This window comes from Drosophila biarmipes, chromosome 2L, assembly GCF_025231255.1.
Source record: "Drosophila biarmipes strain raj3 chromosome 2L, RU_DBia_V1.1, whole genome shotgun sequence".
Taxonomy (NCBI): Eukaryota; Metazoa; Arthropoda; class Insecta; order Diptera; family Drosophilidae; genus Drosophila; species Drosophila biarmipes.
This window is the reverse complement of record NC_066612.1, coordinates 11,276,815-11,303,035: the sequence shown is the minus strand read 5'-3', so window position 1 is coordinate 11,303,035 and position 26,221 is coordinate 11,276,815. Positions and strand designations below refer to the sequence as shown.

Here is a 26,221-nt window from a genome sequence, read left to right as displayed (position 1 = left end):
TGCTCTATCGATACTACGAAAATTATCGATTATTTGTGAAATGATTTGTTTTCTTATCGATATAAGTTATCAGAGTTTGTCCACCTCTTGTTGTTATTTAATTCTGCTATATTATTTTTACCGAGTTTTCAATGAAAACCTGGTAAAATGCTGTCGCGTAAATTGCTAAACCTCCGCCTGGCGCACCTGGCACGCCGCTGGTCCAGCACAGATCCACTGAGCATCCAGAACGAGAAGCTGCAGGCGTACTTGGAGTCTCTGCGCCAGGAGTACTACGCCGTGCGGGTGAATGCAGCCGGAAACAGCAATTCCTACGCCCGCCTCTCCCAGCTGGAGGGCGTGGTCAGTGCCCTGGAGCAGCGACGCGTCCTGGAGCGCCACATCACCAGCGCCAAGGACATGGAGCTGGAGAAGGACGAGGATATGCGGGAGCTGATGCGAGAGGAGAACGAAGTCTATGTGGGCCTGCTGGACAAGCAGGATAAGGCTTTGCTACAGGAACTGCTCGCCCTCTCGGATGACGAGGTGTACCCGGCACTGATCTTCGGCCTGAATGCCGGCGCCGGTGGCCAGGAGGCCATGCTGTTCGCCCAGGAGCTGTACGAGATGTACACCAGCTACTTCGATCACATGGGCTGGGAGTGGGAGGAGTTTGCCAGCGAGAGCACTGACATCGGTGGCCTGCGCCATGCTAGCCTGATGGTGAGCGGGGAGGATGCCTTCAGCTGGCTGCGTTATGAGGCGGGAGTCCATCGGGTGCAGCGGGTTCCAGCCACCGAGAAGTCTGGACGGATGCACACCAGCACCGCCTCGATCACCGTGATTCCCCGGCCCGCAGATATACAAGTGCATATTGCCGAAAAGGATCTGAAGATCGAGACTAAGCGGGCGAGTGGAGCCGGTGGCCAGCATGTGAACACCACAGACTCGGCTGTGCGGATTGTCCATCTGCCCACAGGTCTGGCTGTGGAGGCGCAATCGGAGCGCTCGCAGCTGAAGAACCGTGAGCTGGCGATGAAGCGTCTGCGATCACGACTTGTGCAACAGCAACTTGAGAGCGCCGAGGCCAGCAAAATGGCCACCAAGAAGGCGCAACAGGGAAGTCTGAACCGCAACGAGAAGATTCGTACGTACAATTTTGTCCAGGACCGGATAACGGACCACAGGATTCAGGGCGGAACGCTGCACAACCTAGACGGCTTCCTCAAGGGCGGCGAACAACTGAGTGGGCTCATCGAGAAGCTGCAACTGGAGCAGCGAAAGGAGCGACTGAAGGAGCTGTTGGAAACGTGGGAGCCCCCAAAGGAGGCTATTAAGAAGAACTAGAGCTACTTTTGTTTGATACTACATTTATACGCCTGCGTTTGAAAAGTAAAAACCCATTGTTTACCCTCATCGTTTGCAAAATAGAAAAAATCTTAGTTACGAAAGGAAAACACTAGTTTATTTTAACAAACTCTCGCCCAGTCGGCAGCACTGCCCATGTGCACGAGATGCTCCTTGACCGCCGCCTCTAGAATATCCCGAATTTCACGGCAACCTGCCATTGCAGTCTCGATGACGGTTTCCAAGTGGTCGATGTGGAACCGCTCGCTCATCTCCAGGAAGGCGATCTTCTCGGCGGTGGGCAAGGCAGCCACGGTCAGCTTGGGGCCGCCGGAGACCTCCTCAAAGTGCGAGATGTCGGTGAGTGGGATGTTAGACTTGCTCAGCGAGGCGGTGCAAGCGACAATAAATTCGTTCAGACAGATCCCTGCATCAATGAGCGCCAGCGTAGCCGCATTCAGTGCCACCGCGTAGTTTGCCCCGTCGGCCTGAAGCACCTCTACGTAGATGTCGATCTGGGAGCGGGGATACAGCTCCGATTTGATGGCCGCACTGAGTGCCTGCTGCAGATACATCTTGAACTCCAGGGATTTTCGGTCGCCGCGTGGACGGTTCTTGCGCTCCGCCGTGGAGAACGTCGCCTGGCTGTACTGGCAGTTGATGATCACGTCGTTGGACTCCGTCTTCTTGCCCTTGGCCTGGTGCGGTCCATAGACGGCGGCCAGCACCTTGGTGTTTCCTTGTTCCATGTAGGCACTGCCATCGGGCTGCTCGAAGACGCCCAGTTTGCACTTGATGTGGCGCAGCTCGTGAGGACGACGTCCGTCCAGGCGCAGGCCCTGCTCACTGAGCAGCTCAAAGTTTCCGGCCATTTCTGGGTGCTCTTGGAATTAAATTTTCTTTAATATAAATAAATAACACACGTGCGGCGCGCTTTGTTTACAATTTTATCTGTGCAGAAAAACGTTTTGCAACACTACTAGGTACGTACCTAAGTAGTTACATTATAAAGTTAAACCTTTTTTGGTCAATAAAAATTATGCACCGCTTTTTTTACTGCTTCAAAAATATTATAAAAGATTATAGCCTACAAAGCCACCGCAATTGAATAATTAATTTCAAATTAAGAACACTCTGTGACTTGAGTACCCCAATTGCTAGCTTTATACGTTTTACAACACTAACAAATACAATTGTAATCGATTTTCGATAAAAACCAATCGCTTAGTGGCAACCCAAAATATATAAATAGTTTCGAGTGCAAAAAAGCCTTATTTATGGGAATAAAATAGATAACTATTAGTTGAATCGTGTGGAAAATAAGGCTCGCTAGCAGCATAAAGCCGCACAATGTCTAAGTCAAGCGCAGGTGGGTGGGCATCATTGTGAAAAACCGCCCAAACGGAACAGACGCTTCCGGGTGCCTCACAAAACAAAAATAGAGACCAAAACGCTTGGATAATAAATGAATCTACTTCCGAAACTTACAGCACGCTGGGTGAAGTTCTTCAATGCGGCGGGCATTCCCTCTCCCGCCGCCGCCGGGTACGCCCACGTCTTCGTGGAGAACCGCATCCAGGACGACATGCTGCTGGACCTCAACAAGGAGTATCTGCGGGAGATGGGCATCACCCTGATGGGTGACATAATTGCCATCCTGCGGCACTCGAAGACCGTCTGCGAGCAGAATGCCCGGGACCAGGTCCTGACCACGGAGGTGGTTCAGCCAGTTGCCCGTCCGGTGTCGCCAAAGGTCAAAACGCCGGTAGTCGCCAAAGCAAAGGTTTCGCCGCCTGCAAAACCGGCGAGACGGGTGCTTCCCGAGCACGAGGGCAAGTACAAGGTGACACTGCCCTCGGGAACCACAGAGCGCAGCAAGCAGATCTTAGCCAAACGGGAGAAGCGTAAGATTAGACTACCCCAACTACAAGATAAAATGTCGAACCATCTGTTCATCCGTTTCAGTGTACTCCGATCGCGTGAGCAGCTCCAAGAAGCCGGACATCTTTACGCGCCTCCACGCTGCCACTGGCGAGGACGAGGCCCAGGAGGGCATAGTGTCCAGCTCCGGCGAGAGCAGCGTTCGCGTGCACATCACCGGAGTGTCCAAAGCAGCGGACACCTCGGGCAACAATTCGGTCTTCGCCCGACTCGGCGGCAAGCAGTCCTCAGATGTCACCCTAACTAAGGAAATTAAGTCGATTCTAAAGAACACACATCGTTCGGTGGTAGGAGGTGTGACCAAAAACTCGCCCATTGTCAAGGCCAAGAGGGTGGCGGCCTCCACGGTGCCGCAGCAGAAAGTAATGCTCGTCCACAAGGTGCCCCTGAAAAGAGGCGACGACGAAGACGACAGTATGGACGATCTAGAAAGCGATGAGGAAGACTTCATCGTCAGCGGCGAAAGTGAAGACTTTGATATGGGGGCCGCCGAAAAGATTGTTAAGTTTGCTTCCACAGCAGAGGTTCGTGAAATCGCACCCGAGTCCTCCTACAAAAACAGGCATGGCAAAAACTTTGCTAACAACATCAAATCAAGGCTGGGAATTGGTAGGTTTTATAAAGAACTTTTAAAACACGTTCAATTAATATTTAATGTGATACTTAGTATCCAAACTTCATGCCACCAAGAAGACCTACAACCTAAAGGCATCGCCCTCGAAGAAACCACAGGCTCGCCTCAGCCCGGTTAAGGGCAAGGCCATACGCATGCGCAGCGACGAGCTGATGACCCGCCAGGACACGCTGCCCGTCCACAGAAGGCTGGGAAATAACTCGACTTCCGCCCCCGTCAGAGCTCCTCCAGCAGTACCACACCGCCAGCAGCGATCAGAGCCACCGCAGAAGAAATATGTTCCGCCAAGGCGCTACAACAGCATGAATGCAGGTCATAACAGGCCTCGAGATCAATCTGGATCTGTCTTTGACCGTCTTGGCTTCAATAACTCTATGTAAAATATAAGTGATGTGCCCCTCGTAAATTTACGTTAAGTTCAATGCCCTTAATTAATTTTGCCATTAAATGTTCGAATGGAAGTAGAAATCTGTTTTAAATTTAAAAAAAGGAGTGGAAATAGACTACGACTATTATTAAATTAAAAAAATACACGTTAACTAATTGGATTTGTAATCAATTCCGTTAAAGTAATATAAAAGATCGTGTTATTTTCATGTTTTAAACATTAACAAGGCATATAGCCTAATCCAAGTGGTTATATTAAGGTCTTTTCTAAGAACTTCCCCTTAGTTCCCACAGTTTCCCAAAGAAAAGCGAGCAGTAAGATTTAATTTTATGATTTAAAAACGATTTATTTTGTCTATAATTAATGTTATGTACAATTACGCTAGGGCTTCGCTTCCGTTCATAATGTACAATCTGTCGGCGGTTACTTAAAGGTCTATATCACTGGTTGCTAGGCAAATCACTCCGTTTCTAATCGTATAATTGGTTGGCAGGCTCCTTCGCCTGACCTACTGTTGAAGCAGCGCCTGCAGGGCCTGTCGCCATTCCAGAGGCCAGGTGTTGGCATCCGGGTTGATGTTGAGCAGCTGGCGCATCTGGAGCACGGCCCGCTGCTTCTGCAGCATGTAGGCGTAGGCCTGGTGATTGAAAACGGGTGAGTGAGCGACCGGATGTTGGGCCACCGGAAGTTGGGTGGCCGGAAGCGGGTATTGCTGCTGGGGTGGTGTAGTGGGCGGCGTGGGAGGCAGTGAATGGTGGGGCAACTGCTGCTGCAGCTGGACCTCCCGCTCAGTCTCCTGACGCCGTTTCCGCGGAGTATTCTCGCTCAGGGCGTACGGACGAAAGAGGGGCGTGGCTGAGGCAGTGGGGGCGACCTCCTTGCCGCACTTCTTTCCAAACTTTTTGTGCGTATACGCCGTGGTCTTGAACTTCTTGTGGGTATAGCTCTCGCCGACTTCCGACTCGTTCTGGTAATCCATGTTCGAAGGTGCCATAATTGGTGTTGTTTTAAGATGCGGTTGTTTGAGATGATCTGTTGCTAAGGTGTTTTCACGGCGGCTGTTTGGGCTCGACTGTGCTCCTGCTGCTGCGCAACCTGGCTTTTATACCGCCGGGCTCTCAGGGTCCTACCTGGAAATATCATTAAGGCCGAGTGCGCCTTGTTTATGGGAAAATCTTCGTTGACAAAAGGTGAGCATTGTCGTAGAGAAAAAAGGATTTCGGATACACCCACACTACCTGTGGCAGACTACCTGCCCGGCCGAAAGTCCTTTGTAATTAATTTTTCATTTGCTGCAACGGGCTCGCACCTTCTTTTGTGTCTCCCAGGTCGCTCCGGCTTTTCCTGGAAATTTCCCCAGAGCGTTTCTCGAGAACACTCTGCTACCTCGAGATCGTCCAGCGCCTGCGCTTGCCACTCTTTGATGATGGCCAAGTTGCCTCGACGCATCGGAGTCTGGAATCTTATCTCGCTTACCGCTAATCTGCCTCATTAAGTTTTCGTGCAGGGTATTCGGGGATACCTTTACCTTCCAGAAAGTGCCAGCCGCTGTATAGTCACAATGGCCATTGAATGGAAATTTATTGGGGTTTTCCCGAAACGTTGCGTGTGTGTCTGTCCAGGTCCGCCTAGGGGATTTCTTGCGCAGTTTCATCTTCTTTTCACGGGTATTTTCAGTTTTAATTTGTATACCATGTATTGATCCATTCTGTAAGATCTTGAAGGAGATATAGTATTGGGGACGATTCTTACATTCTGTTTTATATATAATCGTTCACTTTAAATTCGATGAAAATAAGTATAGGCATACAGAAATCAATATAATAAAATCAATAAAACATATTTTAGAGAACAGTTTTTTGAGTCCAAAATAAAAGATCGTTTAATTAGTACTTTTTTTCTGAGTGAATTATATGTTGAGAAGTGCATACCTATATTTTTAAGTTCATTGGAATGCATAATTTAAAACAATAAATTTTTGATTTATTTTTAGATAAATGGAGTTTATGGGGCAGTAGAAGGTAAATATGTATATGTTTATGTCACCCCTTCTATAACTAAAATCCACCAACTCAAATATGGCTTTTAGCCATATAATATCCCTTTTAGTTACAAAAAAGAATAGTAACCCGATGTGATGGTCAGGTCTGGATTCTCAGAAGAAAGTCTTTCATGTTCATTATTTCCCACCGTCGAACTTACATATCTCATGCCATGTGTATTTTCCCAGCCACCAAACTGTTGACCCCATATTATACAATGTAACATTTAATTGTATCACCGGTGAAAGCACTTCCTGGTAGGATACCGACCTATTTTGTCCCTAGAAAGGTCATTCCCCCAGTGAAGAGGAAACACCTTCGAGGACCCCATGCAACCGATTCTTTCCGTTCCAGAACAGATGGAAATTGATCAATATAATAGCGGCAAACAATCAAACAATACGACAATCTTTCACTGCAATACTTCAGCCGAACAAATAGCCGCTCCTACTTATTGACTTTGGGTTCTCCTGAGGGCTGGCCTCAAGCCCACATGAAATAAATCCGCTTAGGCGAGGAAACGGTGAAATGTGAGAACCAGCCAGCTATATACTCGTTCCCTGACTGCATAAATCAATGGACAAAAGGCATTGAATGAAACGAAAAATCCGACATAATGCCGGGACACGAGAAACCAGAAAGCAGGAGAAGGAGCATTCAGTAATTACCGAGTTTCTAGGATCTGGCACCAGAGACCCGACGACCCAGAGACACTTTTTTCAGCTGGCCAGGCTGAAGTCATAAATGCCTGTTTTCGGGATCGATATCGGGGCAAGGGCACTGGGAAGGAGAACTGCTATTCAGGTGCCACAAAGAAAGCCGAAACAATAGCGGGCCGGCAGACAGCCTGGCCGAATTGAGCGCCAGGATTAGAGATTACAGAGATCCTGCATCCAGATCCCAGACGGTTTCAACAACAGGTAATTTCGCCGAAAATCGCCGGCCATGTAAACAGTCGAGCGGAGAACAACAACTGGTTTATGACACCCTCGAGACAGGAATGGATGGTCCGAGTAGATTGTCAGCCGGCGGATTAGGGACTCGGAATGCCTATTCAGGTAAGGCGAACCGATTAGTTTTGGGTCAATTTTTGGGAATGAATGAACTGCCTTTGGGGAAATACCTGGCCGATTCCGTTTCGACCCTCTAGGTACCCGGTGGAAAAATCAAAGGGATTTGGGCGGCCCTTTTTGTGGGAGGCTCTGCGCTTACCTAATGTTGCATTTGCATAAAATGGGTAGCCAGGAGGAGGGGCAGCACAGTCGTCTCAAAGACAGCAAAGCAAGCACGTCACAGTCCTTCAATCAATCAATTAGCCAATCGAACAATGGAGAACTATACCCACAAGAAATTCACTGGAGCCCTGAAGCGAAAGCGCAGCCAGGATGCGGACTCCGATGACGATGTGGTCTTCATCATGGAGCAGCCGGGCCAGCGAACCCCAGAGCAGCCACAGCCCAAGCGTCGCTTCTTCCGCCCCTGGACGGATGAGTCCGCCGAGAAGCAGCAGCCAGAGCCTCCTCGCAAGATTGAGGCCAGGGCAACACCGCCACCAGATGCCACCTACCACGCCAACATGGTGCGCAACCATCACAAGCGCCGCCAACGCAGCCCCCAGGAGCAGCTGCGTCGGGATCGGAACACCTTGGCCAGCCTGCGCCACCGACGCTCCCAGCAGCAACAGCAGCAGCTCATCGAGCAGCAGTACCTGACCAGCCGGATCCAGCACGAGGCCAATCTGGAGCAGCAGATCCGCCTGAGCCTCTACTACGTCCGCTTCCTGCAGCAATCCATGGCCTCCATGCAGCCACTGCCTCCCAAGCAGCCCAGGCAGATGGTCCCGCCCCAACAGACCACCACCCAGCATCCTTGAAGGGTGGACATGGTTGTGGACCCCCGACCAGGTGCTGCTTAAGCGCTCTAAATTCATAGTATTGTAAGCTAGCTGTATGGAGTTGTGATCACTTTGAAAGTATTTTATTTATTTGGTTGACTAAACAATAAACACAAAATTGTTATCGAAATTGCCTAATATTTTTAATGGTTTGGGGTTTTATTTTTCCACGCGTTTTTAAAGTTCCTCGAGTTTGCAAACTTAAAAGAAGCGCAGATCAAGAATGTAAGGCTTATATCTATCTTACCTTACCCATTTTATAATTGGTTTAAATTTTAATAATATCTATAAAGTGGTTAAGCAAAATTTACCATTTTTAATTTATAGCTCAATTATGAAGTTGAAATTGTGCCAGCCATTTTGCATTAATGTAAAAAGTATAAAAAATTTTAAATCAACGTATTTGAATTGCTATTTTAAATTTCGACTGCGGATTGTCGTTCTAAAAAAATGTGATAGTACATACAAAACAATAATTTTGTATTCTGATTAAACAACTTAATTTTATTACCATTTTTAATACGTTGTTTTCTCTAACTACTACAAATTTTTTGGCCAAGTTCTTGGTCAAGTTTACCGGAAGCTGCTTGCTTATATAACACCACAGTTGCTTCATTAGGTTCACTTACGTTAATCAATTCAAAATATATTACACAATCAGGGCCTGAGTAGACTAATTTGCAATTCTAAATTAAAACAAATAGCTAAGCACACAGACCTAAAGCACAGACTCTGATTCATGCTCGGGGCGTTCGAATAGAAACTAACGAGACATAATAGAAATTACGGAATAAATAAACTATTTATTTCAATTATTTATTTTATAATCAATGCATAGCCAACGAAGTCATGTGTTGGTAGTTAAATGAAGGTTGTGACAATAAGATCCGCCTTCCCGGTTAGGCAAATTTTAAGTCATCCTATTGGCTTTGAAAAATTGGTTTACTATTTTAACGATGTTGCGATTTTTCTAATTTGTATACCCGTAGTAAAAGAATATTCTAGATTCATCAGAAAGAATGTAACAGGTAGAAGATGGAATTTCCGACCCCATAAAGTTTATATAATCTCGTCCAGAATCACTAGCCGAACTGCCCATATATAAAAATATTAAAATCAATAAAAATTATAAATGATTTTAATAAGTTCAATCCAGATTGCACAATACATGTAGCTAGGGGCCGTTTAGAGAAAATACCATTTTGCAGCAAGCATGTCTCCATCCCTCTCGCACTTCCTTTAACTAAGAAACGTATACCGCTTTCTCTTCTTATTTGAATATTTAATAATACTTACTAAGTGATGGTAACCACAAATTTGTTATTAAAAATTGTTCAAAGTAATATTATATAACGTCAGATTTGAAAGCATAGAACCCAGTTCATTTACCTCTGACAAACACAGTTCCATCAATGCAATTCCTTTTCCATAATCGTAAATCGCATCTGTCAGAACACAGGATCCTTTCTGAGGCACATCCTAACCAGTGATCAGGCACTTTTGTGTATCATCATTCTTCAGGAAAATCGTGTACAAAAAGACTCTCGAGAATTTCCATGGAAATAAAACAAGGTAAACTAGGAGCCAAGGGACCACACGCACGCACAAAAAATTATGTCATGCAGGTCAATAAAAAATCCGTAGTCTGCATAACAGTTGTTCGGTCCTGTTCCGGTGGCCACCTCTGTCCGATAATCCAGGTAATCCACAAAAAAGGGATAATGAGGCAATGCTGCGACGGCAATTAGCGCAGTGTTAGAGCAGGTCATAAAATACTGCTTAATCCAGCGGACGATTACCTAACCGAGTATGCGGGATGCGCTAATCCCTTTGTTGACAGTCCCACAACAAATGGATTTCCCTTTCTTGGCTACCTGTGTTGCCTACCCCATACCTATTTGTGCATATAAACAGGATATCAATCTCGGAGCACATCATTCAACAAGCGATCGTCTAACGAGCCACATCCTAGCAACATATTGGAGTCGTGCCTGTATCATAACCAACACACGAAAATGGAGAACACAACCAGCTATGCCCACAAGAAGTTTGTCGTCAGCAAGCGGAAACGGGATTCGGACCAGGACAAGGAGAACATTGACCACCAGTCGGAGCAGCCGATCACCAAGCGTCGCCAGAACCAGGGCTTCTTCCGCCCCTGGCTGGATAACGAACAGAACCAGAGGCCGGAGGAGAAGGCAGCACCAGTGGACAAGCCAACAGTAGAAGTTCCAGGATCCTCAGTCAGCCAGTACCATGCCAACATGGTGCGACGCACCCAGGCCCAACGCCAGCGAAGCCCCAAGGAGCAGATGCGCCGGGATCGGAACACCCTGGCCTGCCTCCTCAGCCGGCGGGCCAAGCAGGCCCAGGAGGAGCGCATGTGTCAGCAGTACGAGCAGTACCGAAGCCACCACGCCGCCATGCTGGAGCAGCAGGTCCGCCTGAGCCTCTACTACCGCCAGATCCTGCAGCAAGCGGTCTTCCAGCAGGCCATCAACCCCTCGCCAGGACACCTCCTGCCCCAACAGCAACAGCAGTTCCTCCAACAGATGGCCCTCTCCCAGCAGATGCTCATCTTTGGAGGCCAGCACTGATGGCCCCAATATTATTATATCAGCATACTCAGAGACTATGGATAGCCCAATCATGTGATTTAGCTTACTAAGCCTTAGGTTTTAATATTTATTGTTGACTTTGAAATAAATAATTAAGCATTTAATTTCAATTACTAGTTTTTGGACTTTAAGGGGTGGGATTTCAAGATGGTGATAATTTGTAGATCGGGCTTATATATTTATCAACCCATAAGAGCCAAGAGTCATGAGGACTTCCAGGACCTCATGAAGATCGATATTTTGGATTGCACCTATAGTTTATTCTATATTATTCTGTGTGATTTTTTGTTAGGTTGTATTTTAGGTTTTTGTTAGGTATATATTTTCCATTTGGAAGACATATAGCATGCCAATGAAAGATTGGAAAATTAATGAAAAAAGGAAAGGCAGAAAGCTTTGTTTTTGCTGCTATTTTGAAGTAAAGCATTTTGAATTTCGTTTTAAACACAAATATAAATTATAATATAAAAGATGTAGATATGTTATGTTATGTATGTAAATTCCGAAAGTTAATCCTATTTTCCTGATTTCTGATTTGAGACTATGTTGAAGTAGCTGAAGAGTTCGCGACTAAACTATTGACTAAACTTATTACAAATACAATACAATACAGTAATCGCTTTCTATGACCCCCTGAATAAAATAAATTTGAAAAACATGGCTTTTACCCATCATGATGAATCGTGAGGGACGATGCTGAAACGCCGTGCGTGACCTGATGGGACGGCCATCAATTATAGGTCCGGGCGTGCGTGTCTTGTGGGGGCGGTCAACCGGCTTGATCTCGTTAGCTTTGCCGCCATTAATTGAAAGAAGCCAAGAACGATCGCTTTTCGGCCAATTAGCCGGACATTGCAAGTTATTCAAACAATGTACTATATAATTTCACAGCCGAGCGAGTCCCTGATTTAGATATAAAAGCTTGGAGTGCCAGAAGCATCAGCAAGTCAGCGGACGGAGTACATCAGGCAAACAACATGCATAGTTCCTCAGTTATTTTTGTGGCAATTGTTATCCTTGGCGCCGCCCTGGTGCGCGCCTTCGACGAAAAGGAGGCCATGGAAAAAATGATGAAGGCGGCGGAAACATGCTTGACGGAAGTGGGTGCCGTCGACTCCGACCTGCAGGACTTGGTCAAGAGGCAGCCCGCCTCGACCTATGCTGGCAAGTGCCTCCGCGCCTGCGTGATGAAGAGCTTCGGGCTGTTGGGCGCCGACGGCAAGCTGGACACGGATGCCGGCCACGAGAAGGCCAAGCAGTACACGGGCAACGATCCGGCCAAGCTAAAGCTGGCCCTCGAGATTGGCGACACCTGTGCGGCCATCAGCGTGCCGGATGACCACTGCGAGGCCGCCGAGAGCTACGGCACCTGCTTCAAGAGTGAGGCCACGAAACACGGACTTATGTAGATCCTCCGCAACCCCGACATAGACAAACAGTGACTTTTCCCTGACAACGCAAATACATGTATTAAGTTTGACCAATCTACGTAGTTGATTTAAAATAAACGCATTCTCAAAAGTACTAAGTCTCGTCTATACCTATCGGTGTCTATGTTATTAAGGCTGCAAAGCATATCCATCAGTTAGTCCTTGGGTCTATCAGTTTAAAACATTTTTTATCAGATGAGAAACTCAGGTTCTTACGGATAACATCACCACCCGCCAAGTTGCTGTTAACACCATAAGAGAAGGAACATTTAGAACCGGCGATGCATTTCAGAACATTAATTTTTCTGATTACATTTATCAGGGAGTGTGATTTTTAAAAGTTATATAATAAGAAATCAAATATGATTACGTTATATTATTATTATATAGTTATATTATCATTATTATCGTTAACTTAACTTGAATTTCGGATAAATATTTGAAATAAATTCATCGGAAATAATAATTATTATAATCGTTTTTATCAATGATAGTATAGAGATTTACTGAGAATGTCGAAGTTTGGTCATAACATTTTTAAAATAAAGTGGAACTCCATTACATTTTACCTGCGAGACATTTCTAAAGGTTTGTAAAATGCCCAACACACCCATTTATTATTTTTGAAAGGCAAGCCACAACATTTATTGACCAATTTATGTATATGTGGCAAATATTTACATAACAATAAAATAAAAAACGTTTTAAGCTAATGCTAATGCCCTTAAAGATATTTTTTATAACAAGTGCATGCCGATGAGTAACCCAGCCATTGAAAGATTTTTCCCAGAAACCATTTGCCAAAGCCATTACCCAGCAAAGTTCAGCTAATTGTTGGCCAACTAATTTTCATGGCGTTCTCATTTTGCGACAGCTTTCGTCAAGGTTCAGGCCCGCACAAAGAACAATATTTAGAGTTCGCCGAGCTTTTGCCAACGGCTTTTAAATATTGACAGAGATCGGCTATCCACTAGATAGGTGGAAATCCAAAGTCCGGCCAGAGATTTTCGAGTGCGGCAAAGCTTCAAGTTCAATTGGGCTGCGGTTGCGGTTGCGGTTGCAAAACTCCAAGCGCAGAAGTGCAATTTTCAATGTTAGGCCAGCCGAAACGCGCAAAGAGCCGCAAAAAACTTGACAATTAACTCAAAATTGATGTTGGCATGGTGCAAGTGCAAAGTGGTTTACTGGGTTGTTGTGCGGCCGCGTCGCAAATTTTCTGCACTTGGATTTTCCGCCATAGGAAGTCGGACGCCTGCCGAGTATTATCAATGAAAATTAAAAGTAATTAACTGCGCTCGCAGCGATTGCGCAATCGCAAAAGAGCTAATTACGCGGAGGGGATTCCCCTGCAGCATGAACACTCGATTCGTAGGCAAAGCTCTTTTTCCACTCTCAGCCAGATTCAGTTGGCTGCACTCAAAGCCGAACATAAGTTGTGTCCATGCCTTTATGCTTTTCTCCATCTGATCACCTGAACTTCCTTATAGACCGTTGATTTTCTACTTGGTTAGGCATTATGCAAGCTGGGTTGCCTGAGTGCCTTGCTTTTAGGTGGAGTGAAAGCATTACAATCTTGAAACTGGGTTTTGAAACGATGCATTGCGCGTTTTCTTTTATTCGACCTTGTTCTTTAAAACTTTTGAAAATTGGTTTATTAAAAGAAAATTATAATAATTTATGCTCCAAACGAAATTATAAATTAAATATATAAAGTTAAAGTCAAAGTCAAATCTTGAATACAACTAAAAATAGAGCATTCAATCAGTTTTCACATTTTCTCAACTCAAGCCGAATAAATCAACATCTGGAAAATCATTTAATTTCAAGCTTTACTTTCAAGTCGAGCCCCATTTCTGCAGGATGTTTCGGAACCAGTACGACAACGATACGACGGTGTGGAGCCCACAGGGTCGCCTCTTCCAGGTGGAGTACGCCATGGAGGCGGTGAAGCAAGGAGCGGCCACCGTGGGCCTGAAGAGCGCCGACTTTGCGGTGCTCATCGCCCTGTGCCGCAACACCAAGGACGCGGACACGCTCCAGAGGAAGATCATGCCGGTGGACTCGCACGTGGGCATGTCCATAGCCGGACTGACGGCAGATGCCCGCCAGGTGTGCCAGTACATGCGGACGGAGTGCATGGCCTATCGGCACTCCTACGACTCGGAGTTTCCGGTCCGCCGCTTGGTGGCCAATCTGGGCAACAAGATGCAGGCCACCACCCAGCGATACGACCGTCGGCCCTACGGAGTGGGCATGCTGGTGGCCGGCTACGATGAGCAGGGACCCCACATCTACCAGGTAATGCCGACGGCCAATGTCTTCAGCTGCAAGGCCATGGCCATTGGCTCCCGTTCGCAGAGTGCTCGCACCTACTTGGAGCGCCACATGGAGAGTTTCGAGGGCTGCGGCAGGGATGAGCTGATTTGTCACGGAATCCAGGCCATTCGGGGATCTTTGGGCCACGGGGATACCGAAAACCTCACCATCAATGTGGCCATCGTGGGCAAGGGTGAGCCCTTCAAAATATTTACCGATGCCGAGAACCAGACCTATCTGAACATGGTCAAGGAGCTGGAGCCGCCTTTGTTGGGGGAGCAGGATGCTCTCTCCGAGAACGGGATGAGCGACGATGACTTGATGGGCCAGGGACCCAGTGGCAGTGGTGTTCCGGCCAATGATGATACTGATGCTGACACCCACGCCTCCACAGGCGGTCATTGATTGGGAAAGAAACCATGAGGAGTATACATACAAAATTTGTTGTTTCGTTAAATATGTTATTAAAGTTGTCTGGGCATTATTAATGTGCACTATTATAATGTTGGGTAATAGTCGATAAAGATTTTATTGCCTCGCACACAGCAAGAAATTAATTATTTAGATAATATATATGGATAGCAATTATTTTGTAACTAGTAAAAGCCAGAATTGATTAATTGGTTACCCATGTTTAACTTGTATATATAAGGTTGCCCTATTAATACTTAACGACCTAATAGGACTTATGTCAGTGCAGTAATATAATTCTTTTCTCCACGAATTAATAAATGCAAATTTTCCCTCACAAGGCGCAGCCTTTAGCGTGACCAATTCGATTAGAATGGATTTTAAAATGCCGTAGCTGCTACTAAAAGCCAAAGCGTCTGGCTAGTTTAACTTTAAGTGCGACGATGACAGGTGAGTGATGGACGGGAATAGAAGTTACCTGTAAAGCCCACATATTCACATTCCCGTAGTTGCGGTTGCAATCGGCTTACTGGTTTTCCAGTGGTTGGGCCAGGGTGAAGGGTTAATTCCCAGCGAACGCTACCCGGATCGCTGGCCACCCCGGCAATATCCCACGCTGCTCCACAGGGCAATCGTGGACGGGGTGACCAATAACGATATGCCCGAGGGACTGATGATCGCTCAAGACGCCATGCGGAAAGCCTTTGGTGTCCTACTGGCCAGTTCCAATGGCTCCACGGCGGATGAGGTACGGGAGGCCATGACCGTACCCTCCAAATCCACGGATCCCAATCAATTTGGAAACACAGATCCCCGGAACCTGAAACCTATCTCGGACAAGTTCTACGAGTTCAGCTATGTAGGCGCCTATGTACCACCCCAACTGAAGATAAGACCGGAATATGAGCAGAAGATTCGCGACATGGACGCGGATCTGGTGGCCTCCTTTGACAATGGCACGATGGAAAGACTCTTGGGAAAGCTAACGGATGTCAGCGAGGAGCTGAAGGACTCCCTTTCTGCGGATGATATACCTTTTTCGCTGCGTTTGCAGCCTGAGGTCTTTATTGTTTCAGCAGCCTCCTTCAAGGCCGTGTGGGCGGATGCAGGTTTCCATGCCGAGAACCGGCGGATGAGGGAGTTCAATGTGGACGAGCGACGACGAACCTATGTGGACACACTCTACAGCCTGGCCAAGAGGCGTCAGGTGGCCCATCTTCATGGCCTGAGGGCCACCATGCTGCTGCTCCCATTGCAGGACAGTCGGGTCAAGTTCATGGTCCTGCTGCCGGATCTTCTCAACGGATTGCGACAGCTCGAAAAGGAGCTGGAATTCGTGGATCTGCGCAGCTTGCTTGGGGTCAAGATGGATAACCGCCGGTACGATGTTCGTCTGCCTGTGATGAAGATCCTCACCAATCTGGAGCTGGCCGACAATCTGGGCCTTCTCGGCATTCGCCAGGCTTTCAGTCCCAAAAAGGCGGATCTTGGCCATATAACAGGGCAAAAGGGGCGACTTTGGGTGCGCCGATTCCCACACTTGACCTACTTCGCCCTGAACGAGCAGGGCATCAATGTTCGGAAGAGAAAGCAAAGGGGTATGGGTAATCATTGGCTTCCAGAATTATAAGTACGTCTATTAAAAAACCCACTTTCGTTTCAGCAGAAAGCCGAGTGATACATAATGGTGAGACACAGAACCACTTCTTCGCTTCGCATCCATTCTTTTTCGCTCTGCTGGACGAGCATAAGATCTATGCCACGGGTCGATATGGCCAACTGGCTGTCGATCCAGATGATATGTAAATATAAAATGGTGGTAATAACAGTTCCTTTACTGTTTTTAATTCAGTTTTTTATTTCTATTGGTCAAAAATATTTGGAATGGAAGTTCTTAAAAGATACAATAGGGAATAGGAAATATCACAGACCTAACTCTGTCAATGTAAAAGTTTTAAGAGTATTATAATAATATAAAATATTTTACGATAGGCCATAAACAAGAAAGCTAGGTAGGTAGGTTTAAATAATATATCACATGATCACGTAAAAGCATAACAAAATGTGAACAACCGTGAACCTCAGTTGAAGCTCTTTAGCTTTATATCTTTCAGCCATGATTCATGGAAGTCTTTAAGCTACTGACCCATGACAGTGCAGTTTTTTATGATGATGTTACCAATCATTATTTAAGGAAATATTAAATGCCTTTGTTTTTCTTTAAATATACAACTGTTTTTATTAAGAAGTACCTGCTTAACTGTAGGGAAACTTAAAATTAGATAAGTCTATGAATTTCTTGAAGAAACTTAAAGTAATCCTTAACTATATAATACAGTCTCCACAGGAGTATGAGGTAGGCTAAGCATTCTCCTGCTTAATGCCACCGATCAGGTAGTCGATGGTAAAATTTCTCTTGGGATTTTCTTCCGGAATTCTCCGCGGAGAGGGCAGCGGGTGGTGGTCCTCCTGCTTGACCAGCTGCTTCAGGTGATTCAGATAGACCCTGGCCCGCAGACTCTGCTCGGCGATCTTGAGGTGCTCTAAGGAGCACTCCTTGTACTGCTGCTCGACCTGCAGGTCATCGAACTTCTTCTTCCGCCGACTCATCCTGCAGGCAATGGTGTTCTTGTTCCGGCGCTCCTGATCCTTCGGCGTGCGCTCCTTCTTCGGGAACTTTCGCACCATGTTGACGTGGTACTTGAAGATGTCTTGGATGGCCTCGGTTATGATCGGACTGGGTGAGTGGTAGGAAACGCTGGAGGATGAGGAGCCCAAACGGCGGCGCTTCGGCAGAGGAGGATAATCAGTGTCCTGGTCACTGAAGCCCACACTGGTGCAGGGTGTGCCGCTCCGGGAGATTAGCTCTTCCTTGAGGAGCAACTCGAGTTCCTCAACTTTTCGGCCAACATCGAATTTTTTGTGGCGATAGATCTGATGGTTCTCCATGGTTGGTTATGGGTATGATGAGATGATGTGTGCTCTTCTCGAAGTTTCTGGGTAGACTGCTGTCCTGTGGCCGTCTTCGCTAGTTTATATGGAGAAAGCCTTATCTGGCTCTCTACGTAATCCCCCCACAAGTTTATTACTTTGTTTACACAAATCGACGCCGAATTTTCTTTTTGCAAAACGAAAACAAGATCATAAAACCGCTCGATTTGCCTGCGCACGCGTACACGCCACCCCATCCGATCCAATCCTTACCCCTACCTACTCGTAAGCCCACCCGTCGGGCATCCCTATCTGTCAGTCATGTTTGTTCTTGCGTGCGTTCCGTTCGGATCTTCGAAATACCAATTCCAGATACAATACAAAACGAGTCCCCCGGGGCTGTGGAGGTGGCGAAATGCGCGCCCATCGATTGTCTGCTTCATTCAATTCGTGTTTGTTCCTCTTTGAAATCCATTATCTTCAGTATTTTCAATGTCGCCGCCTTTGTCAAAAGTCATTGGTTTGTTTTTCGGCTGCTCTTGTTCAATTGGGCTCTTTCCTAAAGTATTTTGCGGGCTCATTTGTCCAACTCCTCTTGTTCTCTGCTATTGATAAGGTGTGTGTGGCACTGATCTATTGTTCTGCAGTGTTTCCTTTTTTAAAGATATGGATTCTTGGAATGGAGAGTGCCATTTCTGGGTTTGCACTTCAGTGCTTAAGATGTTGATAAGATGACTTCTACTGGGGGTTGCAAAAGGCTACCTTCTACGTCTACTGATAAGGAGAGTTTATCTCTCTTGTGCCAGGTCTACTGAAAGATACACCAAGAGGTACCTTGTAAATGCATCTTGATTTGAAAACTGTCCCTTAAAAAGATAAGGTTGGTGACTCTTACTTGATTTATTTAATACATTTTCGTATAAGAATGATATAGTTACAATAGTGTTTTATGATCTAGTACTAATTGTGTACTTGTAATCATCCAATGACTCATTTTACCTGTTAACCCTACTTATTTAAGCACACGTGACTAAATATCCACTAATCCAGCACTTCAAATATTGTTCTAAGGCGCAAAAAACAGAATTAGCATTATAAACTTATATGTAGCTTTAACACGTCCGCGGTTGATTTCTAATGTTTGATTTATATTATCACTACTTAGTTAGGGTGTGTATACTATATGATCGGAGAAAATCGTATAATTTTTTATTTTTATTTGTGAAGTGATGGAAATCATTATACTGTGTACTTAGAAGAAGCATACAATTTTATTATTAAATTAAAAACCTCCTTAACAGGAAAAGAACAAATTAGATTAGAGAAATAACTGAAAAATGTTTATAAGTGGTATACAAATATTAAACACTTAATCACAACATTTCTTAAAATAAAAGAATAAACCTATTATAAATAAATTTGGGTTTCTACCTAGGTAAACAAAATTATTAATAATATTCCTATATAAAATTCATCCCAAATGGCCATAAACGTAAGTGTCGGGGCGAGATAATTGAGTGGCCACCTTTAATTACTGGGTGGATATCGGGACCAAGATCTGGACACACTAACGAGTCATCAGCAAATCACCGTCCCCAAGACGATTAGACATCAAAAGCGGCTGGGATCGCCTGGGACAGCTGCCGGTAGTGGCGGGCGCATCGTATCTTGATGGGTAAGTCGGGTCGCTCTGGGGTCGCGATAAGTCAAATCGGATGGCTGGGTGGCTTCCACTTCACGACTCTGGCCGGGAATTTAATAATGTCGTTTGTATTTCACTACTGTCTATTGACTTTTGCATTTGCTTTGTTTTCTACGACGGCGACGTCAGCGTCATTAGTTCCAAGCTATTTTTGTTTTCCACCCACCGCTCCGCCCCCAAGTCCCTATTATTTGCTAAGGCCGAGCATGTGTGTTTGAATGTCTCTTTTTATTTTGCGATTGCCTTTGCAGTTTCGATTTGATTGGATTTGTTTTGTTTTCTTCCCATAAATAAAAGCCCGGCGCCCATCGCAGCTCTCAGACGTTGATTCGCATTTGCATCGGCCGGATTCGACTAACTGCCAGCTCGTTAACAATTTCACCAAACCAAAAAGTCAAACAAATATTGCAGTTTTAAACTGATTAAAATAAATTTATAAAAATGTCTAGAATCTCTTGTGCTCTTGTTTTAATTTCAATTTCTGGCTTTTGCTTGGCAACAGAAATTGAGTTGCCGCCAGTGGAATTCAAGCCGGTCCGAGAAATACGTGAGTGCTATTTAATGTAAAAAATAAAAAAGAACTAAAATTTAAAATGAATGTAAATAAAACAAAAAGTATTCGTTTGGCAGAAACAAATTTTCTTGTGACATTTTAGTGGTTCAAGGAAATATATATGAAAACATTTATCAATTTATTTATGGACCAATCAAAATTTATCAAAATTATTTAAAGATGCTTTACAAAATTATTTTATATATATTCTTTATATTTTTTTACAAATATTTCCAATCATTTTCGAACTAAAAATTCTTAATTTGACACTTTAGTAGTTAGTACTGCTAGTATCTTGGGATGTAGTCGTTTAATTTCTGATATTATCAGCTAAATAGAAAATTTGAGATGTACACAATTGACTTCGTGATAGCAGCAATCATGTGAGGCACGCAACTTTGTGTGAATTTTATAACAAAGCAATTTAACTATCAGGCAGGCAAAAGTTCAAACCCAGATTTTACTAAAACAATAGCATTGCACAACGATTAGGAAACAGCAATGAATTGTAAAGAATTTCAGAAAAATCTGTTTTGGGTTAGATTGGAAATGCAATTAGATACCCTTTTAGGTATTCTTTAATGGTTCATAAAACCAAAAAAATATTATGTAAATAACATACGTAAAATCGTTATTAATATACATCACATCACAGCAGAATAATAATAAGACCTATTTAAGGATTATAATTTTTCAATAGAATAATAATGCAAATGAACAAGAAAAGATATTAAAGTTATATGATATAAATTAAATAAGCCTATATGCTTGTTAACTATTATTTAGATTTGCTTACTGATACTAAAGCAGACAGACAATTAAGACCATGACAAACATAAAACGCGGATTGTCATGCTGATGTCTTCAGACAGTTTTGGCCAAAAATAAAAACTTATGGCAAAACATAGACATTTAATTACCTCATTGTCTGAACAACAATTGCACATGCTATTTTTAACGTTCTTTGCTGGCCGGGTCTTAGCTGTTGTTCGTTGATATAAGTATAACCTTTTGATGGGGGAATATAAAAATAAAAGACAAGTTCGCTGCTTCAGTCTTTTGTACGGATTTGTCACTTCCGCTGACGGTCTGCTCCCAAGGTAGACCAATGGGAAAAGTTTTAATTGTCGGCGTATTCAAACCGCGACGATCTTGAGACGACAGTACAAAACTCTTTCAATTAAACCCAGGAATTTTTGCTCAACTCGCTGACAAAATCAAATCTAATCGACAAATAAATTGCGCATGACGTTGACAATTATGCGAGCAGCGAAACTGAAAATTCTCATGTTGCCGGGTAGAAAAATGTCACGTTCTGGGCATAGGCACACCGATCGTACGCGATATGACTAACGTTTATGCTGATCTAAATATGTCAGGGTTCCTAGGCACTAATTTAATTTGTTTGGCATTCGGCAGCGGGCGATATACCGACCTGTCGGGAGGCAGATATCAACATCAGCGAGTGCATCAAGCAGGGCCTTCAGCAGATAACGCCACGCATGAAGTACGGCATCAGCGAGCTGAACATCCCGCCGCTCGATCCCTTCGAGATGGGCAAGAGCTCCTACAGCTACAACTCGGGACTGCTCCAGGGACGCATCTCCATGAAGAACGTGGTGGTCCACGGCCTCAGCGAGGGAATCGTCGACAAGGTCAACTTCCGGCTGAAGGACGGTCGCGTGCGCATGGAGATCCTCTCGCACGTCCCACAGATGTTCGTCGAGGGCTCCTACAAGGCGGACATAAAGCTAAACGACCTTAAGCTGAACCCAAAGGGCACCTTCAACGTGACCTTGAGTGAGTATCTTTGAAGAACCCAGTCTTCAAAAGTCTAAGACACCTGTTTGTTGCACTACAAAATTATACATTTAATGGTTTATTAGTATTTAATGGTGCTATACCATTTAAAACAGTATGAGATAACTAATTCTTAAAGATGAAAATGGTCCTGAACAAGATCAAGATAGATACCAAATATTACATTTTATTTAAAAAACTTCTTTTGGATGGATAAAATAATTTTCCCTTTTAAAGCCTCTTAGATGAATATAGAAAATTCGAAAATATTTTTTTCACAATTTTTATTCGATTTGACTTAATAGTTTCTATTGCTTTTTCCCCCAGCTGATGTCGCGATGAGGGCCAGACCCATGGGCGAGCTGTACGAGCGTGATGGTCACACCTATCTGCGTCTGACCAAACTGGAGACTGAGCCCAAGGTGGGTGACCTGAAATTCTACGCCAATGGACTAGTTCCCGATCCGGTTCTTAGTAAGTGCCAGCCAATTAACCATTATTATTGTACTTACTAATAAATTTATTTCCGTTTAGACGACGTTATCTTGGACTTTATCAACCAGTACTGGCGCCAACTCTATCAGGCCATGCTTCCCGAGACATTGGCCGCCTGGCAGCCCCTCATCTTGAAGTCCTCGAATGACTTCTTCTCTGCGTTACCATTCGATATGCTTGTTACTAAGAATTGACATTCATGACTCTAAAACTGTTATATTATTTATACCCTCTGGTTCCATCTTTTCTACTCAAGGTGTTAACATAGTTTTTACCGAAATAAAAATGAAATTACCTACATGTTTGTTAGAGTGTGATTATCAAAAAAAATTGTATGGGTAACATTTACTATTACGCATAGTAATGTATCTGTAAAAAAGGGTAACATCTCACAATTTTTTATTTTGTGAGGTATATTTCATTATGTTTTTTTTTATTGAATGATAAAATGTGTGTATTTTTATTTTTGGCAGAGTAACTACTGAGTTTTCCAAATTCGATGAGTAAGGACCTTTTAGATTTGAATTAGTACATTTCACAAAAAAGTTTTTTTCTGTAGATTTAAGAAATATATGAAAATAATCTAATCTAATGGTTCTTATTAATTACATGTTTTAATGCAAATATATCTTTATTATACCTTTGGATGAGTGTTGTATAAAGTTGAAAGTCTAGATTAACGTAAGTTGTTGCTTTGAAAATTAAATTAATAAATTACATTAGGTATGGAAAAACTTTAATAGACTTTAATAATTGTTAAAAAGCGATCTAGTGCTCCAGCTCGTAACCATATAGTAATTAATCAATAAAAAATGAGGCTTTTATATAAGCCAATGGGCATTCAACAGTACTAACTGTGGAGAGTAATCACAAAACGAACCGTATGTAACTAAATCCTATTTAACAAAGTTTACTTAAGTGTTTGTTTTGAATTGGCTGCCAGGTTCATAGTACAACTAACTACTTACTAATAGTGTGACTCACGTAATGAGGAACCGTCTTTAGGCTCGATTAGGCAGCCCTTCAACGTCGTCATTGTGCCACTCGCCGAATCGCCGAAATAAGAAGCCCATCATTAGTATACGTACTAGGTAATTAGTAAAAGAATTTATCGCTAATCATCGTTGCCATTTACTTTATACCTTCAATATATTTTTCCATTTAATAATACGACATTATAAATCAGGCAGACGGAGCCGGTTTTACGTTCAGTCAAAGTCTAGCCGTGTGCCGGCAAATGTTTTACTGATTTACAAGTTAAATGTACTAAACTACTCTGTGACTTGCAATGTGCATCGGTGTGCTAATTTTGAGAATAAAATAGCTCGACTCGGAGACTGGGAGGTTCAGTTGTTGTTTAACGTTCTAGCAGTTGGCTTAGAGCCGAGTTCGGTCCCCAAAAAGCATATAGTTTCGTAGTATAGATAGAACAAACGAAATGCATTACATTATTGGATTGCTGTGCCTGCTGGCCATTGGAGTCGGTTCAGCCCCGACGGATAAGGATTACTTTTCAGGTATATACTTAAAACAAGTTTCAAGAGTTGATTATTTCTAATATTCCCCCTTACATTGAAGATTTGCCAAAATGCTCGACGGACGACGATCAGCTGGGGGAGTGCGTCAAGGAGATATTCAACACGCTGACGCCCCGTCTCAAGGACGGCAATCCCGCGCTGAGGATCGAACCCTACGAACCCCTGCACCTCAACCGAACCAGCTTCCAGTACACCAGTGGCAATGTTAACGGTCGCATTACCGTGCGCAATGCCAAGATCTACGGATTCGCCTCCAATCGGGCCAAAGAAGTGTCCGCCAAACTCAACGGGGACAAGGTGAAACTGCGCCTGGTCACCAAAATGCCCAAAATGAACATTGTGGGCAGCTATAAGGCCGACATGACGGTGAATCAGCTGCAGCTGAAGCCCAAGGGGGATTTTAATGTAACGCTATGTGAGTATATTGATTCGCCTCTCTGGATGACTACTTATCATTCCGATTGCAGTGGACGTGGAGGCCACAACGGTCACCGATGGTGAGATCTACCAAAAGGATGGACACCGGTACTTCCGCCTCAAGAATATTGATTCGAAGCCAAAGATTAGGGATTTGGTCATCAAGGCCAACGGAATATTTGCAGATCCAGAACTGGGTGAGTTTTGGGGTTTCGGTTCAGAATAACCAGTTTTTCTTGGCAATCTTAACCATATTTTAAAATCCTGTGGAAGAAAAGAAAAGATAGTTGATATTAGTACTTATATTAAATGAGTTTTATATGGGAATATAAATTAGCTATTCAATTGACATTTGCACACCGTGTACACCATATATTTAATTGGCATCGTATTGAATCTATTATCCTAAAGGCAATCAAGTGTTGTTACCTAATCGATCGACTAATCAAAGCTTTTTATTGCTGTTCGTTACAGATGAAATAGCACTGAATGTGGCTAATCAGTACTGGCGCGATATCTACGGAATAATGCTGCCCGAGACCCGACAGTTTTGGCAACCCCTTCTGTTGCGAATGTTCAACGAGGCTTTGGAACTGGTTCCCATCGACCAGTTTCTCAAGGAGTAGCTCAATTAGCCGTTGAATTAAACTTGTGATGATTGTTAAATAGATAATAAATTGTTCCATTAACTGCTAACAAATGATGATATGTGCTCGAACAAAAAGGCATTTATTCTGGGCGCCATTTGGAATGCCCTTTAATGGGTTGCCTACAATTAAATTCCAATTTTATTACGTTTTTCATGCCCCAGTTAGTTAAGCGAGACACGATGTAACACACTTTTTTTTTGGTGTAGTTTTGTAAGCCATGACCACTGGGTGGTGACCCAATGATAATAGCGTTAATAGGTTAAGTGCGCACCCGGCATTTGACCTTGACGCAGTGGATCGTGGAAGAGCAGTTGCGGTGCAATTGAGCAAGACTCAGCGACTATCTCTGAACTTGAACTGTGGTGGGAAAATGCATTATTCAGTTGGGCCGAAATCCCGGCGGTACTGCAATACCGGGCCAACCCGCGACAGAGGTGGAGCAAGCCCCTAGCACTCCGTCTGATTCCAAAAATCAGTTTAACATTTGTTGTCCTCCAATGGAGGAACTATCAGATGTTAAGCTGATAAGAACAGATACTACACTTTGATCTTAGCCATAAGGCCGAGAAGCGATAACTGGAAATGTGAAATGTACAGGGTCTCCGAGGGAGAGAGGCTAGAACCAGTTGGGAATTGGAAATGTGAAAGTTAGAAAGTATCGTAATATATATAGCCTATTTTAGGGGTTGGGGATTCTTTCTTTCACTTCAGGTAGTCAAGTCTCAGGTAGGCTCTTAGCACAAACATACTTTAGGGATGGTATCAGCCCAAGAAAGTGTTTATGATTCCCAACATGTTCAAGCCTGCGTTGAGTGCTGTGGTGGATTATTTCCGTTTCAAAATTACTCTGGTTTCTCTTCAATTGTCGAATAAATCTTTCGCCTTTTACTAAAGATTTCCGTGGAGAGGAACACTCTAATGAGTCTAAACTAATTTTTTGTAGTGCCTGGCGACTTCGGTGGCCGGGCCATAAGGAATGCATTGTAATTAATTGTAGTAATTTTACCCCAATAACCCTTGGGAATTTAATATTAAGATTCAGAGGTTATCATAAAAGTGATCAAATTGTACTTGGACTTGAACCGTAGTCGGCGCTAAATGTGCCATAAATCAGCTTATTATATTGCAGTCAATT

The 26,221-nt window shown here is 44.1% G+C and overlaps 12 protein-coding genes and 2 non-coding genes across 14 annotated transcripts; 10 read left to right on the top strand and 4 right to left on the bottom strand.

Annotated features, from left to right (window-relative positions):
• The first annotated feature begins 70 nt into the window (after positions 1–70).
• Positions 71–1,436, top strand: LOC108032779 (peptide chain release factor 1-like, mitochondrial). The gene has a single exon (XM_017106781.3). The coding sequence runs from the start codon at positions 148–150 to the stop codon at positions 1,324–1,326; it is 1,179 nt and encodes a 392-aa protein (XP_016962270.1). The 5' UTR covers positions 71–147; the 3' UTR covers positions 1,327–1,436.
• On the bottom strand, positions 1,423–2,291 carry LOC108032780 (exosome complex component RRP41). The gene has a single exon (XM_017106782.3). The coding sequence runs from the start codon at positions 2,196–2,198 to the stop codon at positions 1,449–1,451; it is 750 nt and encodes a 249-aa protein (XP_016962271.1). The 5' UTR covers positions 2,199–2,291; the 3' UTR covers positions 1,423–1,448.
• Positions 2,292–2,542: 251 nt separating this feature from the next.
• Positions 2,543–4,369, top strand: LOC108032804 (uncharacterized). The gene is made up of 4 exons (XM_017106811.3): positions 2,543–2,695; positions 2,817–3,230; positions 3,292–3,876; positions 3,935–4,369. The coding sequence occupies exons 1-4, from the start codon at positions 2,677–2,679 to the stop codon at positions 4,279–4,281; spliced, it is 1,365 nt and encodes a 454-aa protein (XP_016962300.1). The 5' UTR covers positions 2,543–2,676; the 3' UTR covers positions 4,282–4,369.
• A 263-nt stretch (positions 4,370–4,632) lies between these two features.
• Positions 4,633–5,764, bottom strand: LOC108032457 (uncharacterized). Its single transcript, XM_017106283.3, has one exon. The coding sequence runs from the start codon at positions 5,281–5,283 to the stop codon at positions 4,798–4,800; it is 486 nt and encodes a 161-aa protein (XP_016961772.1). The 5' UTR covers positions 5,284–5,764; the 3' UTR covers positions 4,633–4,797.
• A 1,756-nt stretch (positions 5,765–7,520) lies between these two features.
• On the top strand, positions 7,521–8,334 carry LOC108032473 (protein Mabiki). The gene has a single exon (XM_017106296.3). It carries the CDS (start codon positions 7,659–7,661, stop codon positions 8,202–8,204), a length of 546 nt encoding a protein of 181 aa, XP_016961785.1. The 5' UTR covers positions 7,521–7,658; the 3' UTR covers positions 8,205–8,334.
• Positions 8,335–10,185: 1,851 nt separating this feature from the next.
• Positions 10,186–10,963, top strand: LOC108032351 (protein Mabiki). Its single transcript, XM_017106162.3, has one exon. The coding sequence runs from the start codon at positions 10,241–10,243 to the stop codon at positions 10,820–10,822; it is 582 nt and encodes a 193-aa protein (XP_016961651.2). The 5' UTR covers positions 10,186–10,240; the 3' UTR covers positions 10,823–10,963.
• Positions 10,964–11,260: 297 nt separating this feature from the next.
• On the top strand, positions 11,261–12,367 carry LOC108032390 (general odorant-binding protein 28a). The gene has a single exon (XM_017106212.3). The coding sequence runs from the start codon at positions 11,821–11,823 to the stop codon at positions 12,250–12,252; it is 432 nt and encodes a 143-aa protein (XP_016961701.1). The 5' UTR covers positions 11,261–11,820; the 3' UTR covers positions 12,253–12,367.
• A 1,647-nt stretch (positions 12,368–14,014) lies between these two features.
• Positions 14,015–15,077, top strand: LOC108032434 (proteasome subunit alpha type-1). The gene has a single exon (XM_017106257.3). It carries the CDS (start codon positions 14,134–14,136, stop codon positions 14,992–14,994), a length of 861 nt encoding a protein of 286 aa, XP_016961746.1. The 5' UTR covers positions 14,015–14,133; the 3' UTR covers positions 14,995–15,077.
• Positions 15,078–15,412: 335 nt separating this feature from the next.
• On the top strand, positions 15,413–16,847 carry LOC108032350 (ovalbumin-like). The gene is made up of 3 exons (XM_017106161.3): positions 15,413–15,450; positions 15,510–16,598; positions 16,667–16,847. Exons 1-3 carry the CDS (start codon positions 15,444–15,446, stop codon positions 16,804–16,806), a joined length of 1,236 nt encoding a protein of 411 aa, XP_016961650.1. The 5' UTR covers positions 15,413–15,443; the 3' UTR covers positions 16,807–16,847.
• A 395-nt stretch (positions 16,848–17,242) lies between these two features.
• Positions 17,243–18,004, bottom strand: LOC108032491 (protein Mabiki). The gene has a single exon (XM_017106312.3). The coding sequence runs from the start codon at positions 17,947–17,949 to the stop codon at positions 17,362–17,364; it is 588 nt and encodes a 195-aa protein (XP_016961801.1). The 5' UTR covers positions 17,950–18,004; the 3' UTR covers positions 17,243–17,361.
• A 1,943-nt stretch (positions 18,005–19,947) lies between these two features.
• Positions 19,948–22,781, top strand: LOC108032799 (uncharacterized). The gene is made up of 4 exons (XM_017106806.3): positions 19,948–20,180; positions 21,606–21,986; positions 22,314–22,460; positions 22,521–22,781. Exons 1-4 carry the CDS (start codon positions 20,075–20,077, stop codon positions 22,673–22,675), a joined length of 789 nt encoding a protein of 262 aa, XP_016962295.1. The 5' UTR covers positions 19,948–20,074; the 3' UTR covers positions 22,676–22,781.
• A 914-nt stretch (positions 22,782–23,695) lies between these two features.
• LOC108032829 (uncharacterized) lies at positions 23,696–25,136 on the top strand. The gene is made up of 4 exons (XM_017106845.3): positions 23,696–23,998; positions 24,060–24,434; positions 24,487–24,633; positions 24,911–25,136. The coding sequence occupies exons 1-4, from the start codon at positions 23,920–23,922 to the stop codon at positions 25,060–25,062; spliced, it is 753 nt and encodes a 250-aa protein (XP_016962334.1). The 5' UTR covers positions 23,696–23,919; the 3' UTR covers positions 25,063–25,136.
• A 328-nt stretch (positions 25,137–25,464) lies between these two features.
• LOC122818903 (U2 spliceosomal RNA) lies at positions 25,465–25,660 on the bottom strand. Its single transcript, XR_006368386.1, has one exon. It is a non-coding gene; the product is annotated as a U2 spliceosomal RNA (small nuclear RNA).
• Positions 25,661–25,928: 268 nt separating this feature from the next.
• LOC122818883 (U5 spliceosomal RNA) lies at positions 25,929–26,048 on the top strand. Its single transcript, XR_006368367.1, has one exon. It is a non-coding gene; the product is annotated as a U5 spliceosomal RNA (small nuclear RNA).
• The last annotated feature ends 173 nt before the right edge of the window (positions 26,049–26,221 follow it).